At 39.9% G+C, this 18,281-nt stretch overlaps 2 protein-coding genes across 5 annotated transcripts; one reads left to right on the top strand and one right to left on the bottom strand.

Moving 5' to 3' along the window:
* Positions 1-35: 35 nt before the first annotated feature.
* DNAJC9 (DnaJ heat shock protein family (Hsp40) member C9) lies at positions 36-5,684 on the top strand. 2 transcript variants are annotated; one of them, XR_013953150.1, is made up of 6 exons: positions 36-278; positions 359-499; positions 640-894; positions 1,691-1,777; positions 2,521-3,402; positions 4,506-5,684. XR_013953150.1 is itself a non-coding variant. In XM_080598412.1 (5 exons), the coding sequence occupies exons 1-5, from the start codon at positions 57-59 to the stop codon at positions 2,638-2,640; spliced, it is 825 nt and encodes a 274-aa protein (XP_080454538.1). In that variant the 5' UTR covers positions 36-56; the 3' UTR covers positions 2,641-5,684. The 2 variants fall into 2 exon arrangements, 1 of the variants encoding a protein (XP_080454538.1); XM_080598412.1 differs by having other exon boundaries at positions 2,521-5,684.
* Positions 919-18,262, bottom strand: FAM149B1 (family with sequence similarity 149 member B1). Of its 3 annotated transcripts, none has more exons than XM_080598396.1 (15): positions 18,123-18,262; positions 17,298-17,402; positions 16,584-16,716; positions 15,380-15,522; positions 14,623-14,742; positions 13,791-13,961; positions 11,869-12,056; positions 11,462-11,592; positions 10,772-10,879; positions 10,235-10,347; positions 9,397-9,606; positions 8,425-8,551; positions 7,976-8,101; positions 6,881-6,962; positions 919-5,867 (listed from the first exon to the last, which is right to left on the bottom strand). In XM_080598396.1, the coding sequence occupies exons 1-15, from the start codon at positions 18,170-18,172 to the stop codon at positions 5,794-5,796; spliced, it is 1,881 nt and encodes a 626-aa protein (XP_080454522.1). In that variant the 5' UTR covers positions 18,173-18,262; the 3' UTR covers positions 919-5,793. The 3 variants fall into 3 exon arrangements, with proteins under 3 accessions (XP_080454522.1, XP_080454523.1, XP_080454524.1); XM_080598397.1 differs by having other exon boundaries at positions 10,826-10,879; XM_080598398.1 differs by lacking the exon at positions 10,772-10,879.
* Positions 18,263-18,281: the final 19 nt, after the last annotated feature.

Below are 18,281 nucleotides of genomic sequence, written 5' to 3'. Positions count from 1 at the left end.
TTCCCGCCGCTCCCCTCAGCGCCGCCCTCCTGCCCGCCCTCCTGCCCGCCCGGCGCATGCGCGGCCGCGGGCGGCGGGCTGAGGGCGGCGGCGCCGCGATGGGGCTGCTGGAGCAGTGCGAGGCCGCCTTCGGCGCCGCCGACCTGTACCGAGCCCTGGGCGTCCGCCGCGGGGCCTCGCCCGAGGAGATCCGCCGCGGCTACCACCGCGCCTCGCTCCGCGTCCACCCCGACCGAGTCCCGCCCGAGGAGAAGGAGGAGGCGACGCGGCGGTTCCAGGTGAGCGCGGGGCGGTCTGCCCCACCGACTGACTGACCGACCGACTGACCGACCGACTGACGGACCGGCTGTCCCCGCAGATCCTGGGCAAGGCCTACGCCGTGCTGAGCGACGCGGAGCAGCGCGCCCTGTACGACGAGCAGGGCACGGTGGACGAGGAGGGCGAGGCGCTGAGGGCCGAGCGGGACTGGCAGGAGTACTGGCGGCTGCTCTTCAAGAAGGTCAGCAGCGGCGCGCACACCCTCCCTCAGCATAAAACCCCTCGTGTTTTAAGCTAAAGTGCCGCTTTGCTTGCTGTATTTTTTTGTTTTGTTTCCTACTGAGCCGTAGATCTTGTGAATACCTCCCCTCTCTCCTTCAGATCACCGTGAAAGATATTGAGGATTTTGAGAAGACCTACAAAGATTCGGAGCAGGAGCTAGCAGATATCAAAGCAGCGTACGTGGATTTTGAGGGTGACATGGATAAAATAATGGAGTCTGTGCTGTGTGTGGACTATACGGATGAACCGAGAATAAGGAAAATCATAGAAAAAGCCATTGACTGCAAAGAAGTCCCATCCTACAAAGCTTTTGTCAAAGAGTCTAAGCAGAAAGTCATGGCAAGAAAAAGGCGGGTGAGTATCAATCACAAGGAAACGTTGTATATGATAAGCTTTTATTCTCCCTGGGTGGAAATAAATGAAATTGTTTTTAAGACAGATGTTTGCCACAGGATTGCTGGGTTACAGATCTTGCTCAGCATCTTTGACCACCACAAGTCACCTGTGTTTCCCAACTCCCCTCCAAAAATACTGTTTCCACTCATTTCAGTCAGATTGCTGTGAAAGGTTTTTGAGTAGTGACAGGCTGTTGCCAACTACTTCCTCCTATTTCAGCATCTTTCACTATGGCTTATTACAGTTTAGTGTGTCCCTGCATTCATTTATAAAGCTGCAAGTTGCTGGAGTTCAGATGAGTACATGGCAGAAATACAATATGCGTGCCTATTGGCAAGTGTGAAATAACATTCTGGATAAATGAACCTCTTCTCCAACCTACTGTGTTGTTTTTTTTATTATTTTTAATTTTTTGGCACTTTGTACAATATGTGCATGTGACAGTAACCTTCAACTTAAAGAACATGTAATGGCTGCTAGGACAAAAGAAGAGGGGCACGGGGGGAGCCCCGGGGGGGGGAAGGGATGGGGATGGGGATCTCATCGTGTTCAGCTCTGTGAAACAGCAAAAAAAACCTGCCTCGCTCTACCCAATCGGGGAACCAGAACAGGCTCTTTGATCTGTGGCCTAACTTGGAAACTGTGTTTACTTGTGGCTATTTGTATACAGATGCAGAATCAAGTGTTCAGCAACTATTTTAACTACTCAAATAACATGCAAAATACTTTCCTAAAAGCTAATTTGCTACTTCAGGCAGAAAAAGAAGCAAGAGAGGCAGAAAAGTCTAAACAAGAACTGGGCCTTGGTGATGGAGAAGATGACTTGAAAGCGCTGATTCAAGTAAGGCTTTTAGCATCTGTTGAAGATACTTGTGGTACTGGCTTATATCTGTGTTTTCCCTGAGCATCTTTACAGTTTGGATCTTTGCAACTCTTCTTAGCTTCCTGAGGTTAAAATGTGACCTAATGCTAACTACATACTTCATTTAATAGGCAAGAGGATGGTATGGATTTTATTATCTGCATCTTTTTAAAAATTAACTAAGTTATTTTAATGTGCTCATCTTTACTGCATACACAATCAAAATATTTAACTTCTACTTTTAGGTGGTTAGACAGGGAATGTTAATGCTTTTTTTCTTTCTGGGGGATTCCACAAGGTTTCAAAAGTTGATCAGTCTTACTATTCTGCTTTGACATTTTGAGGAATGAGGAAAGAAACATTCTGTTTAGGTTTTGGTTTTCAGTTTTGCCTTTCTTCATGTCCAGTGGGATTCCTAGGATTTGACATTTAACCATTCCTCAAATTGTATTTGAGTTTTGGGGTTTAAACTAGAAATTCCTTTGCTTTTCCTAGCCTTAAGTTGTGTATTTTTATGGCGTTATTTACCTCTGTTTTGATACTTGCAGAAGTCAGGTATAGAGCCCAAAGGATACAATAGGCTTTTGCTTAACAGAACTACACCTTCTGTAGCCTGTATTCCCTGCTTAGTACATTCCAGAGTTTTATGTAGCTATCTAACTTCATTAGAATAATCTGTGTTGAGCAGTAATAAAAGGTTTGTGTTTTTTTCCCTCCCCCAGAGCAGAAATAAAGATCGTAAAAAGGAAATGGATGACCTTTTGTCCCATCTGGAAGCAAAATACGGGAACAATCCTAAAAAGGGAGGAAGGAAGACTGCAGCCAAGAAAGGAAAGAAATAAAGGACTACGTAGGCTGAAATGTGAGGTATTATTTTGTATGGAAACATGTGGATTTGGGAGAATTTCAAAGGTTTTCTGGACTACTGTTTCAGAGCGCGTGCACCAACTTGCTGTGACTTGGAAGTAGGGCGCAGAATGCATCGTGAATGACAAAGCATTCTGGTGCTGCTGTTGAACATTCTTTGGTGCTTTTTAGTTACGATCAGATTCTTGGCTAATAGTTTTGTTACAGCAAGGAAGCGATAAGATGGTTGGGATGCCTGTCTGTTTATTAAAGTCGCATTGAAACATGTTCCCTCCGAACACTTGGGGGGGCATCAGTGCTGCTGATGGGGAAACAATGTAATCCTGCACCTTCAGAGTCCTCCGCAACAGTTCCTGTGGTGTCTGACTTAAACCTTATCTTTTTGTTGTTCATGGGTTTCTTTTCTAACAAACCTTGCAAGGCTTTTAAAGTTCTTTGCACTTCAGCTCATCAGGTGTTTTTCAGATATTCCAGTGGTTTTATAAGAATCCTTTTGAAAACTGCAGATTTAATAAATGAAGATTTTGCAGAATTTTGTGCTATCTTGCTTTCCCAGCCCTCTGTTTTCTAACTAATTGCTCAAAACAAACTGATTGCATTAACTCTTCTTAGGATTTTGAGTCAAATTAATACTGTGCACTTCTACTGCATCTACAGCTATAGTGTTAATTGTGCTGGTGGTTGACAGTGGCCTGTAAGTAGACGCCTTGAGAAGAAGATGAGGCTGCAACAAGTATGTAAGTGACTTTGCAGTTTTCCTAACATCTAACATGCTGAGCTGATCTAATAAAGTTAAAAAGACACAGAACCCGGCTGGTTCTGTGTATTTCTAGGGTTTGTGATGTCCCATGACAAGGAGTTCCAAAACTTCAAGGTGCATCATGTGTTATTTCAATGGCATCACACCCCAGGCACTGTACGATGGTAGTGGTTAGTTACTTCTGCCTCTTGGTTTTGTGTGCACTGTGTTTGTCACCAGTTGTCACTTCAGAAGTGAAGTACTCCTGTAACACGTGGAAATATTCTGAAGGGTTTTTATTTCAGCTCTTTTTAAACCACTTTATGTATTGTGGAGGGGTATGAAGTTGAAGGTAACTCTTTTCAGCTTGCTGTAGCTCAAAGGAATAAAGCTGGCTTTATTTTGTGGATTATTTCTTAAAGGCTGAAGAGCCACAAGGTGAACACTTACTTCTGAGTTGAAGGTCCTCATCACTTCAGTGACAGAAATCAGAAACAAGTTAACAGGGCTCCCTTGGGAAGCTAGAGGTAGAAGGGGAACTCTGTTCCCATTTACTTAGCTGCTTTAAACATTATTCTGGTTCTGAGAGAGTTCAGTAGATCACTGTGTTGCTTAGCACACAGGCCTTGAACACAACTGTTGCTACACAAAACAGGTATCTAACAGTGCAGGACAAGTCTCTGGTGTCAGCCATTTGAACAGAAATCAGAAGTTACCTTACAAGAGACTGCTTTCACTTCTGTAACTCGCTGACTCCCCTAACCTATGAAATATTACATTACTAGAAGTCTGTTCAAGTTTATGTATTTTTGTAACTCTGACACACTAGGGCTACTGAAAACTAAGTCCCTGAGGAATGGCACTGGTACAAACAGCATGCTTATCTCCAGCTGAGATAACTAAATTCTACACTGCACAGTGTTCTGATAGCCTCAACAGTTAGAGAAACTTTTGAAAGGGTTTAGTGACTGCAGGCTCCTTTCTAGCATCCATTTTAAGAGATTTAGATTGAGATCAAGGCTTTTTTTCCTCTGGAAATGCAAAGGAAGGAGTTATCCTATTTATGTTTGCACACTTCTGCTTTGCTTTCTTTTCGATCAGAGCATGCTTGAATAAACTGGACTGAAGAACGTGAATCCAGATCAAAGACTACCAGCTGTTCTCCAGGTGCAACTAACACTTGCTAGACTGCATAGCTTACGGTGGAGAATTAGGGGAGCCACTTCAGAAAGCATTCTGACAAGTTTTTTCCATTATGAATTGTAATTTGGAAAATACTAACAATAAAGAAATGTAGAAAAAGTGCTTTTAACTGGGATTATAACAGAACAACCCTTTTCATGCAGTATCCTAGCTGTTAAAATACACAAGTGGTTATCCTCAGCTTGTCTTTACACTCCCTTGCAGTCTGGCTTGGGAGTTAGACCTTCAACTAATCATTTATTTTGAAAAGTTTCCATTTCATGTTTTTGTTTTCCTTGGAGCCACAAGGGCAAGGAGCTGGTATCTCTAGCATGTCTGTCACACGGTGCAGAGCACATCTACTAAAAGCGATGTCGCAGCTGTGGGTTGTGGACCTTTGTGGTGGAGTGCAGAAATACATAACTGCAGGTTTATTTTAGAAAAGGAGACTGACCTGTTCTGTGAATATACCATAAAACATCTTGCCAGGAAGACTGTGCTTTCTTTGGATACAGTCTGGACTTACATAAAGGTACTCCTTTTTTCCCTCTTAAACCTTCTTCGGACACTGAGGAAGAGCTATAAGTATATAACACAGGAGGGTTCAGTGGTATGCTACCCCGAAAGCTGTCAGTTCTCTTCATCTGTTTTGCTACCTTATTTCTACGCAACAGCATTAGTATCTGCCGCCGAGTACTACAGAATTCATAACTTGTGTAAATTGAGTCATAGAAGCAGTATCATATGCAGTGCTTGCTTTTGATAATACAATATTGCTTTGAATATATAAATATAACTTTAAACATAGCTTAAAAAACTTAAATTACTACTGCTATGGAAGGCCTGATTGATCTTTTGTAGAGCTGATGGACAAATCAGCAGGTCCTGCAGTACCTGCCTGTAACAACATGAACCAGTCACAAAACAGTAATAAATAATGGGAAAACCGCAATGAGTATCTGCTAAATTTTCTAGAGTTAGGCTTCACTGTCCACTGGAATACAGCTTTTCCTAGTGGTAGAAAATGGAATGTGCAAGTATATCCCTTCTAATCTTTGGCAGTTGCTTCTTAGATTTATATAAAAAATAAGATTATTCCTAAGAAGGGTGTTTCAAGACTCTCTGTAAACAACACTGACATTGCTGAGAATGAGAGGTGGTTCAGGAATTTCTGGAGATGGATGGATGGACACTTCTTCATGACACGTTAGAACCCATGTTTGTTTTTTGTGACTGATCCACTTCGACTTTGAGCTTTCACAGAGCCATGTGGATGAAGACCTGATAAACAGAGATCATGTACAACTTTTAGATTTCTAGAAGATATTAAAACTAAGTACCAAATGCAGCTCCTTCATCTTAATGCTAAAATGAGGTGGGTTTTTTTGGCTTCTTATTCTAGCTATCTGTCAGTAAATCAGTAGCTTCAAAAAACTTAAACTTCAAAAAAGATTCAAATAACTTTCAAGGTATTTTGCTTTCTTTTAGCCAGAGGCTTTCTTAAGAGGGAAGTAATCACATATCAAACAACATGATCAGCTGGAAATTGTAAGTTTTAGAAGACGTGACTGTCCTTCCTACAGGGTGAAGTCTGTGCTTTCATCATTGCTGCATTTCTGGGATCTGCTGTGTTTCTTCATCTCTCTATGAAGTATTCAAATCTACAAAGTTTTAGTGATTTTTTTTTTTTGCCAATGCAGCAGTCATAAAACTAATTTTGCATTTAAATACGCTGGTTCAGGGAGGGGGGAGATACTCATTTTAATAGCGAACACTCCTACCTTGATTAAAACCAAGTTATTTCAGTTTAGTGTCTTTATTAAACTCAGGCTGGCTCTTGTACCACTTGTATTAGTGGTGGTTGGCCATTCGGCTATTAATCAAGCTAAAAGACCCCTCCCTTCCTCTAATAATCACTTCTGTGCTTGCTACCTTACTCTTTGTAGCTTCCATTAACTTTTGAAGCTTTAATGCTACCTTTTCAGCATGCTGTTCTTATTTGAGACCTCCAGTGCAACTCTCCTTGACAAACTATTTTTCAGAAATGCATCTCATGCCCCACTCTGCGGAGGTGAGACCTGACTTTGTGTTGAGGGTAACGGGGTGAACTCTGTGAGAGCTACAATGCTGGCATTCCAAAAAGCTGTTCCAGGGCACGAGGGCTAACTTGTGTAACAAAAAGTTAAAATGCAAAATTGAACTTTGAAAAACTTCCTCAGTGTAGGAAATAGGCAGCTGCCCAAAAAGCCCACCTCTTGCTCAATTTCATTAAATGCCATAACTGATGAGCATACCTGAATCTGTTGATCCTCTGCTTGTCCAAGATTGATTACTGTGATCAATAACAGTGCAAGAACGGCGACGCTGTGGGTCCGGCTGTAAAGACAGGTCAAGTTACTTATGTTTGCATGAAAAAACCTGCAAACATCAATAATATAATACAACTGAAAACTACTTGAATGTACTTATTCCCTGAGATACCAGATTTGCAAGATGTTCTAAAGGTTTAAGTAGAGCTTTTACATGTTTAAGGAAGGTTAAATCAAATTCAGGGGTAGAAAATACACTTTTCTAACACTCTTAGAACGACCACTCAAGCGTTTAGGGGGACTCTTACCACTTCTGAAAACTCTTCTCTTTCAAAGCAGGTTTTTAGAAAGTTTGAACATTTGTAACTCTAAAGTCAAGGATGTTGAAGTTTTATGCAGAAACTAAACCATCAGCTATTTAAAAGCTGCTGTTAAAATTTTAGCTTTGGAAGCTTAGATAAAAAGTACTTTTGACAGACAGGACGAGACAGCAGCAGAGTGGGTGGTTCAATAAACTAAAACAAGCGCTTTACTGAAACAGACTAGACATCTCATAAATAGAACAGCATGTTTGTACAAGGAAACAACTAAGACTATCCTACTCTTTTGTCTGTGAATGTAGCTGTAGAAAGCACTTCCTGAAGTCTATGCAATAAAGCTTGAAAACGTCCTCTATCACCACCATTCTTACAAAGCTTTCGAAGAAGATGCTAGAGTATCAGTACAGGTGATAGATTAAACGTTATACCTAACGTAATGCTTAGCTTATTGCAGAAACATCTCAAATTTCTTTAGGATACTTCAAGAAAAGTATAGCACCACCAGCTGAATATAGGTGTAGTTAGGAGCTGGCTGGGAGCAGTACAGTAGGACCCATGTCCCCCCAAAAAAGTGAATTTCTCTCTTTGAAGTGCCAAGCAATGATGTTTTTGCTAACCTGTGGGTTTCTAACCCCATGACAAACTTGATGGCACCAATCACCTGTGACATTTGGTTCTCAAATAATGTTTCTCTCTGCTAAGTGTCAAAGCACCTAGTTCAGTAAATGAGGATGATTTGGTATCATTTGCCATGCTTTACCAAGAACACGTTGGTTGTTTTAGGCCTGGAGAAATTATCAGGTAAGAAAAGCCTCTCGTGTAGCTGCTGGTGGCTATCTTCGTGGGTCATTACACTGTGAGCTCGACTGGAGTTCCCTCGAGATTTCTGCATTGAAGGATGATAAAGTTATGATGACTTCATATTGCAGTAGTGCTTTTAAATTAAGTACCCTAGGAATTAAAGCTAATTTTCCAAGTCAGTTATCCTACACCTACTTACGGGAAGAAAATTGTGGCATTAATTGGAGTTACTGAATTCACCTCTGGAGGATGATGCTGGCCAAATCTGATGCAGAATTTGAGTGCATGTATTACAGCTGCTGTCACGAGACAATGAACGAACTGGAACTCTGGGGTTTGGTAACTGGATCAGCAGCAACTACAATTTCAGACTGTCCAATAGTAAAATTAAATAGTTATGCCTATTACCGTTTGCCTCTGGGATCCTGCAGTGCCCACGCGCTCTGCCACGTCGGTGGTACTGATGGGCGGTAGGAGATTATTTCGGCTTAGTGGCAGCGGGGAGGGTGAGGTCAGCTGCTCATATGCAGTCAGACTGAAACGCACCAGTAAGAAAAAGAAAAGCTAAGCTTCTATGTTTGACATTGCATAAACATACAATATTGACAGTTTGTTTGGCTTTGTTTAAGCTAAAAATGTTACAACTAAGAGCAATGCATGCAGAGTTTTGCGGTGAGATGCTCGCATTAGGGCTGACTATTGGAGACTAGATTTTAAAAAAGGAGTTCAGTGGGTGAAGTTTGGCAGAAATCTATTTAATCTATTAACAACAACTTATAGTTTGTAGGATGTTTAATATTAAGCTGATAGGCAAAGTGAGTCTGAAGATCAATGCCAAGCAGAAATCATCACAATCATGGTGATGGGGATATATAAAAGCAAGTTGGTAGTAAAAATGCTCATCATCTGCAGTTCAAAAGGACATGCTGTGTGGCTGTACTGCAGGATGAAGATGTTATATATAAAGGTGTTCTCTTGGGCAGCTACTGCACAATGGCAGAATCTCGACTGCCCATTCACAGAGGTGGCATTATTATCTGCTCTTTTTTAAAAACCTTTAGGGTAAAGTATTGCTTAATGCTAATTTCAGCCCAGCAACTGAAGATGAACACCTAGCTTAGAAAACAGGAGCTGCTCATATAATGTGTGTGCATATACATATATATACACATATATGTTTATTTAAGAGTATATCATCCCTGTGATTAACTAAATACAGTCAAGATCATTTATACCAAAGAAAATGAATATATTCTAGACATTTTTTGTTTGTATTAAATCAAGGAATTCACATTCTTTCCCTTTAACTGAATGTTATTTGTATAAGCTGGGTTCTCTAAACGTGGTAATTTGCTGTGAGAAACTGGTTTTGAAACGTACAAGCGAGTTCCCCTGAAGACATCGTCCACAGATCGCGGGGTTTCAGTACGAGAGTTGCTCGTGTTGATGGGATGCAGGGTATGTGGTGGTGGGTTTCGCCTTCTCATGGACCGTGACAGAGATGACGTACTGAGCTCCAGAGGGGGACGATTTGGCCACGTTCTGTTTGAGAGGATGGAACTGGAGCCTGGTCGTTTGTCATCCAGGTCCCTAACAAAAGAGACACAGAACCGTAAGAGAGGGTTAATATGACTGATAACCACCCTGCTTCCACTGTACTCATCCGCATGTGACATTACCGATGTTATATGTGGACACAGATGATGTGCTGTTGTTTTTGTCACATAACCACATAAAATAATTTACAGCTCGAATAGATAGGGAGTGGAAAAGAAAAAAAAAAGCCTATTACATATAAATACACTTTTTTTTAAACTGAATTATGATCTTTTTTGATTGAAGTTGTCATATATATTCTATGAATAATTATAGCTTCTATACTAAGAAACACTGCAACAGTTTTCACACCCATAGCCTAGATCTAATAGAATTCCACCTCTAGGAAATGAACAGATCATTCTCAGCTTCATCTCTTTTTGGGATGTCCGTGCTACCACTAATGCTGCAGCTGTTCACTAAAGAGATAAATCAGTAGCAATTATACAGAAAATCTCTACCAAAAGTATACCATTTCATATAGGACAAGTATATTAGCAAAAAGAAAATAATTGAGAATTACTTTCTCCAGTATAGAAAATGATCTCACACTCTTTTGGGTTGAATCCCTCTCTCTGTGGGAGTGCTCTACTTAACAACAGACAAAATCTATAGCTCTTACAGTGTTTTCTCCATTACAGGCAGATTCCTTTGCTGTAACTGGATCCCATGGATCACTATCAAGCCATTTAGATTACGTTGAGAGCCGCTACTTGAGTCTTGAGAGAGATTTACCTGAAAAATTAAAAAAAATACATACTGCTTGAATGAACAGTAATGAATTACTGTTTGGTAATGACATACGCCCATATTTATACAGTTTGTCTTTGCTAATCATTTTGAAGGAAAGGAACCCATTTCTTTCAGGACACTGAGATAAATACTCAGTTGATTTATTTCTGCCATCTAAGATGGGCATCTTAGTATTTCATTTTTCCTACAAATTGTGGTGCTTAGCAAATGTTTCATACCATGCTGTCATATTTAATATTTTCCAACTGAGCCTCTCATTTTCATGACACAGTCTTCCAACAATGGTTATAACCAGGAATTTTACAAAACTATTTTTTTCAGCGTATTTTGACTTTTATGCCATGAACAGAACTGGAAACTCTTCTGGAATACAGACTGATCTGGAAAAACATCAAATTCCACCCACCATAGCAATAGCACATAGAAAATAGCAGAGCTTCCATCTCTCCAGCATACGTACTTGAGGTGGTTTTTTCCTCTTTTTGGTTTTGCGGCCACATCTGGTTTTGGGGCACTACATGTACAGTAACAGAAATGGGAGGAAGACATGGGGTAGAAATAAACAAGAAGTAAAAAGGAAAGAGTTGAATTAAAATGGAATGAACAGAGATAACGCTTTGGTGCTCACCACTCTAGGAGCATATAATCTAAAGCAGACCACACAAAGTCAAATTCAGTGTCTGGGGGAAAAAAAACAACCATCTTACAACTTTGCGGAGATTTGTTCTTTATTCCCTTCATCAGTTAACAATGAGTAAGCTAGTGAGAATGGGCTCTCACACAATCTTGTATCTCACAATTTAGTTCAAACTCTGCTAGATGTAGAAACAACCACATCATTAGTGAGCAGTCACCACGTGGTAGTCCAATATGTATACAAAATACTAAGTTTTAAAGAGAAAAATAGGAATTAAAATTTTCAACTGAGAAGTAGCAGAACTTAAGTGGTTAGAAAGGACAGTCAGCATCCATGCAAAATCCAAACTAGTTCTGTATCTGAACAGTCCCTTGACATACTTGCATCTTTGCTCAAGGTAATATTGTATTGATTCATCTATATGCAAACTGGCTGGCTAAAAATACTTAAAATACTTACCAGATTTGATGTCATTGAGGGTATTTTAGTTTGTGGCACGCGAGGCAACAACACTGGCAAAGGATCAAACTGCAAAGGGCTTCCAGAACCTGCTCGGATCGTTTCTACTGTTATGATGTTTTTCTCATCATCTGTGCAAAGCGAAAGAGAATCCTTGTCAATACAAACTATTGGTGTTGTATTGTGCACAGTACTGTGAATCTCATTTTTTTGTTTTAAAGAGGAGTCCTCTTAAACACAAAGCTCTGTGAAATCTTCTGACGGCATGTCTCAAGCTGCTAGCAAAGTAAACAACCTTTTTTACCCTGAAGAGCTGATTCCCAAATGCATCTCTCTCCCGTTGCATCCTTGCGAAACTGAGTAACTGAAATCCCCTTTTCTATCTTCAGTTTAACTGTGATCCTTACCAGAGGCTGATCCTTCCCAGCATCTGCGGATTAACTCTTCCATGCAGCCTAGGACTTCACTCCACACATCATCAAACACAAACGTGAGCACAGAATCCTTCATGCAGGAATACGGAGAGATAGGAGGAAACCCTAGTTTCCGTCTGTCAGAAGAGAGTCCCATTTTCCTCTCATGCAATTCCTCCTCCCTGTAGAAACGTGAGCATTATATGTACCATAAACACGGTATATATCTCCTCATTGCATATATATATATATATATATAAAATTGCATATATCTCCTGCAATTTTGTTGCAATTATTTAATAGGATTAACACATTAGCTAAGGCTGTATTTCTGCTGTTTCCTCTAAAATTGAAATAGGTCAAGGCAGCTGGCCAAACAGATTGAAGACATTACTTCAGGAGAAATTTCATATTTAGCACATAATATTGTTCTCTGAGAGCCAACAGAACAATGAATAGTAACATCAAATGACTTGAAGAAGCAATTTTTTCCAGTATTTCTGGAATACTTACTGGAACTCTCGTATCTTCCAGAATCCACCACTGACCTAAATGAGAAATGACTGAGACAATTGCTTTATCAACTGAACGCCTTGGTTTCCCCATACAGACTCACTAAAAATGATACTTGATGAATAATAAATAATTTACAAAGGAGATAAAAGTCCCATTTAAAAATAAATGTTAGCAGTTACAGGGATATTTGTTCATCCCATTGTTAGGCTCCATTTCACTACAGAATTCTGAAGACAGAGAGGAATATTACTACTCCTGACTATTTAATACCACTCTCAGCCTGCTGCTTTAACATCCAGGAGGTGCTCAGGGCAAGGGCTTAATTCAGTTGTAGACAATTAGACATAATCAGAAAGGAAAAAAAGGAAACAAAAACAGTTAATTCACAGCTGCAATGGACCTTGGCCAAAGACTCCTCCACAATTGCAAGAGGTATTTTGAAGTTTAAAACCTAGAAGACGACTGCTTGAAATAGTTTTATGTTCATCTGCCGAAGTTATAGAATGAAGAAAAAATACTGTTGTGACCACAGTTGTTATGGCTTCTATATCTGTTCCTTTAATTAGTACTTAACATCAAAAAGCTACAGACCTTGAAATAAAGGAGATACCACTAGAAGAAGCTATAATATATTTTACCAAAATTTTATAAAGGCAGCAATATTGTTTGCTGCAATAATGTCTCTCTGGCCTGGTCAAAGAATGACACCTACCAGTTTGAATTTCACGATCCACGCAGCTAAAAGGCTTTATTTATTAAAATCAGTTAAGTATTTAGCAGCTGACATCATCCAGACTTCCTACCCAGGCCATATGTTCATATTGTTCGGCTGAATAAAGTAGCAAAAAGAATCGTCTTTACGTCACCCTTAATCCTTTCTTCTTAAGATAAAAAATAGCGATAATTTTTTCTTGGCAAGCATCAAATCCACACTGATTCTTAAATTACCACTGAAAAACTGTAAAGGTACAAAATCCCACCCAAAATGCTTATCTGTACACTGCAGTTCAAAGCAGAGAAGCACGCTGCTAGTGCATGACAAACAACAATGAATTTGACTTAGTAGAACAAATAAATAGCATTTAAACAAGTTTTAAATATGCCAATGTGTAGTAGGTTCTTAGTTATGATGGAATGAACTATTTAAACCAGGAATAAAAATGGCTATTATGAGAAACTATGGAAATTTTAGAAAAATATAGCAAAATAAATTGTTCTAGGAGATGGATAAAGAAAATTCCCAGTGCCCTGCCAACCTCAGGCTTCTGAAAGTTCTCTAGAGGAAAACAATAATTAAAAAATATCATAAAATACTTTACGAATCAACAGCAAAACCAAATATGTAAGCCTTAAGAGCAAAAATTCTGGGACACTGGTACTATCTTATGCTCAATACTTACACATCTCTGCAGTCAAATGCTAAGTATTCCTCCATTACACCTTCAGAGACAATTATTCCATCTTCACCTTCTTCACTCTCTGGAGAACACAAGGTCGAAGACTTGGAACGGTCGGCCTTTTTGTGAACAGGAGTAACAGAAAGAGGCACCTTCTTGCCAAAAACACTAAATCTGAACAGGCGACAGTTTTCAGAAAGCAGAAATGAAAAGAAGTTGTTATTCCACTTCTGATAGCAGCATTTGGTGAGCCAAGAGACTGAGAGACAATGTGGTAGGTAAGGCCAGGTATTGGAGAGCCAACAAATTTATGCATTACACTAAAAATTCTTTTGGTTTGGATATTTTAAATTCTTGCTAAGGAACCTGAAACTTCAGGCAAGCAATAAAAGGTAATAAAAAAAAATAAAATTAAAAACCTCTAAAACATTTTAAAATAAAAAAATTAAGCAGCACTAATGTACTATTTTGTATTTTTAAAGTACTGCACACATTTAGCACATGATTAACAATAAAACCAGCTACAACATATACATATATAATACATACATACATATCCTTTTAGAAGTCAGCAGTAACAAAAGGTATTTCTGCTTAGTGACTGGTTTACTGCAGTGAGAAACAAGGACACCTAGATGGTCTTGCTATTCTGAACATACTTTTTTCAGTTAAAAAGGAAAAGAAAATAACGTATGCTATGTTCAAAGTTCAGCCTAACAAAAAAAGTTAAATCTTCACATATTGCTCACAGTTTAAGAAGCCAATTGCTGCAGTCCACTGAGAAAAAAATTACCTTCACACCTTTGTAAAGCCTGGACCAACTGCTGATACTTACTCATTAGAATCTTTTTCTTGTGATGAACTTACACCCGATGAACCTAAACTGGCAGAAGGTGAACTCGAATACCATCCGTACCCTTCATCTGTGGGGATCACTATCTGCTTCCCCACAATCCTGCCAGGGCAAAAGCAAAGGATAAATACATCAGAAAGCACAGAAAGTAAGATTCTTTCAGCGTGTAAAAACACACAGCAAGAAATCCTACAAATTCCACTGGGAAGCTCTGCAGTTTTCTTGGGAATAGTTAAGTGTTGTTTTAGTTTTTCCTACTACAGGTTGCTTCAAGTCTGTTAAATCCATTAAGAAAATTTTGCTTGTCTTTTCAGGCCCTGCTAATTGTAAAACTTTTGAATATGGACAAAACTGTTCAAGTATATGTAATGAAGATTTCAAATTGAAGCTTCCAGATAGCCTTAAGGACTGGCTGAGCGAGGTAGTAGGATTTTTTAAAATTATTTTTAAGCTCCTGGGTTTTAGCTATAACATACATCTTTTCAAAGAAAATTTTGTTATATTAAGGTTAACTCAGTTGCAAGTAGCAATAATCCCCTGGCAAGGAACCAAATTAAGATAGTGTACTGTTTATTAATGACAATGGCAGGCATACTAACAGAGTGACCTTTTTATCCCTATGTACTATATAATTGCATAAAACCACCCTGCTCTTAATGTTGTTTTAAAAGCAGTTGTTACCAGCCCCACCCCATTATAAATCTGTGACAGTAATGACATTAGCCTATTAATAAAATACCTGAGATGAGGAAAGTTGGATGTCCACTGCTGGCATTCTTCCTGCAGTCCCTCAACGTGTACATTTTCTTTCTGTTCATAGAGCAGCTCATCAATTTGTCTGAACATGTGCTGAACTTGTTGCGTGGCAGCTTTATCAAATTCCTAGAAAGGAAAGTTATCCAATAAAGACTTAGTGAATAGCATTTGGAAGATTTAACTCTTTTTTTTTTTTTATGTTGAAAAAGACGTCTGTTTGTTTAAAGCTTAGCAAGTCTGATTTATACAGTCTTTTGCATAGAAAGACATTAAATAATCTTACCCCTAGAGATACGGCAGGCTGCTGTTAGGACTCATGACAGCCACATAATAAGCTTACAGTGACACAAAAGCTAATAAAATGTTTTGAAATGTCTATATTATTATATTAAAAGCATAGTAATTTACATAATATAAACCAAAACAGGAAGGATAATTCTCAGCAACATTTTAATGAAATGGAAAATTTGTTGTTCATAATGACCACAGAAAACAATAAAACAAAACACGATGCAGACTGGTCTGCAACACTGGGGAAGTGAAGGATGCTCAGAACCTCACGTGTTCTCATGTAGCTAGAAAATGGGGCTCATTCCTGAGTATTTTAAATCTAAACAGTACCCATCTCCATCTCACAGAAGGCAATAGCATGCTTTGTTTTGGCAGATGGGGAATTAAAAAAAAAAAAAGTAGCAAAAATAACCTCTTGGAGGCTTACTCCATTTTAAGAAGCATACAAGGTTCCAGAAGTTTTCAACAAAATGAAGTTTGGTAAACTCACACCAAGTATCTGCAAGTCATCCGCTTATGTTTTGGATTCCACAATAACAGTATTTATTATGTTGTATACATACATTTATGCACTAAGCGATTTGTATTTCCAGGCCATTTTGCCCGCCTCTTGATTCGTACAGCTTTCTAACAATGGAGTTCTTACACGACTGTCTTGAATAATTATTATAATTTGCATTCCTCTGTTAGATTGGGAATGTAGAATATTAACTGAATAACATGAACCTAGTTTTGTTCTGAGAGTATGGAAGGATAGGGAAAAAGTCAGCAGGATGTTTTTAATCTATTTACAGATCTGGCCCTTGTTTTTATTGTGAAATGTATTTACAATCATATTTCAAATATCTTTTTACTCACAGTGGTAGATTTGGTTTGCACGGTTATGTTCTACTCACATCATAGCCCCAAGAGAAGATCGAGCTGTCTTCGGTGGAGGTTCCTGCATAACTCTGACTAGCAGACCATGAACTCCCACGATCGGTTGGAGTAACAGGAGGGTAATCTGATTCCTTCGAGATTTCGGACTCACTGAAATGCACACGTTGAGGCAAAAAAAGGAATAAAAAGCAACAACATCACAATGACAAAAAAGCAGTTAAACAGTCTTATCATTCTGTACAAAAACAAAATCAGAATAGTTCCTAGAAATCCTTCTCTAAGAGAGTTTTCATAGGGTTAATGTTTACTTTAGCGGCATTTAAGCAGAAGCCACAGTACACAAGTAATTGTATTAACGCTAACTCCTAATAACCTCAATGATGTAGGACATCTAGGGGTCAAGGAGAACATCAGTTTTCCCCAAGTTACTGTAGTTAAGTTGAATACTATTTCTAGTTCCAATTCTACACTGCTCAGGAATTATTTTTCCCTTTTTTCCACTTGCTTCTGTCATAAAATTATATGACCCTGGCTATTTACGAAATGGGAACAAAACATGGCTACACACTTATTATGATGTCCAAAATGGAAAGAACATGTTCTGAAATGCTACAGTTCTGAGGTAAAGCCTAGGAGTACCGAATGTATTACTTCTGTAAATATAGCTCGACACAGAGTATTGTTTTTTCGCTGTCTTCAGACAAAGATCCGTTTTCTGGTATGACAAATACCTTGAGATCTCTCCGTAGTTTTCCAACGTGGGTGTGGCTGGGCGCCCCTCATCTTGTGGATCCGGCAGCGGATGATGCCGCAAGGCATCTTTTGTAAGTCCTTGTCTAAAAGAAAGAGCAGAACTTGATGTTACTGACAAGAATAAATATCTACACAGCTCCCAAGTTTTACATGGCTTTCTGCTTTTCGAGGAATGCACTGATTTGCATACCTGAACCATTTATTATTATTAGGGCAATTCAGGTTACCAAGGCTTTATAATTAAGATACCAAAACTAAGTCTAGGCTAAACACGGAGTTAAAAGGTATTTGCTTAAAAATCTGTGTCTTCCATTAAACATAAAGCGCTGTCGTAAATCCTGATGCAGCTCTCTATAAGCAGCTACCATGTTGTTGTCCCCAAAGGGGACTTGTGATCAGGCAGAACAAGCGTGGCCTCCAAACTAAGCAAATTAGGAGCAGTTATTTGCTAGCTTATCACTTTGACGAAGTTTAGGAGCCTGGAAAGAGAGATGGGCAAAGTCCCAGCAGCGGGAGGAGAGCCAACAGAAGTATCCCGAGCATCGGCTGAGGGAGCTGTAAGCGAAGGAGCCTTCCCCTCAGCTCACTTTCGGCTCAAAGACATTAAACTCGAGATTTAACCACGTTCCGCATCGTATGTCGGCGACTAAATACGTTGCCCACGACGGGTACAAACGCCTCACAGGGGTGCCGCCTGTCCCGGTCACCCCGTAGGACTGGCCCCATCCCCTCTCCCCAGCCCCAGCTACGGCCCCGCCGCCCCCAGCCCTCCGCGGGGACCCGGCCCGGCGGCGGCCACTCACAGCTCCAGAGCGGTGGGGGGCAGCGGCTTCCGCCTGTATCGCGACATCATCGTGCGGCCGCCTCAGCGCCGCCGCCATGACACCGCCTCCTCGGCGCTGCGGCCGCCATTACGCGTCCGCCTCAGCGCCGCCGCCATGACGCGGTCTCCCTGGCGCCGC

The sequence above is a fragment of the Anser brachyrhynchus genome (genome assembly GCF_964034855.1).
Source record: "Anser brachyrhynchus genome assembly, chromosome: 6".
Lineage (NCBI taxonomy): Eukaryota > Metazoa > Chordata > Aves > Anseriformes > Anatidae > Anser > Anser brachyrhynchus.
Note: the sequence above shows the minus strand (reverse complement) of the source record. Positions and strands in the feature narration are given on the sequence as shown.

Coding starts and splice junctions, on each gene's coding strand:
- DNAJC9 (XM_080598412.1), top strand. CDS start 57: ATGCGCGGCCGCGGGCGGCGGGCTGAGGGCGGCGGCGCCGCGATGGGG. Junction 279..358: donor AGGCGACGCGGCGGTTCCAG/GTGAGCGCGGGG, acceptor CTGTCCCCGCAG/ATCCTGGGCAAGGCCTACGC. Junction 1,778..2,520: donor ACTTGAAAGCGCTGATTCAA/GTAAGGCTTTTA, acceptor TCCCTCCCCCAG/AGCAGAAATAAAGATCGTAA.
- FAM149B1 (XM_080598396.1), bottom strand. CDS start 18,172: ATGATGTCGCGATACAGGCGGAAGCCGCTGCCCCCCACCGCTCTGGAG. Junction 17,403..18,122: donor CCCCCCACCGCTCTGGAGCT/GTGAGTGGCCGC, acceptor TCTTTCTTTTAG/ACAAGGACTTACAAAAGATG. Junction 10,880..11,461: donor CCTCAATGACATCAAATCTG/GTAAGTATTTTA, acceptor CTGTACATGTAG/TGCCCCAAAACCAGATGTGG.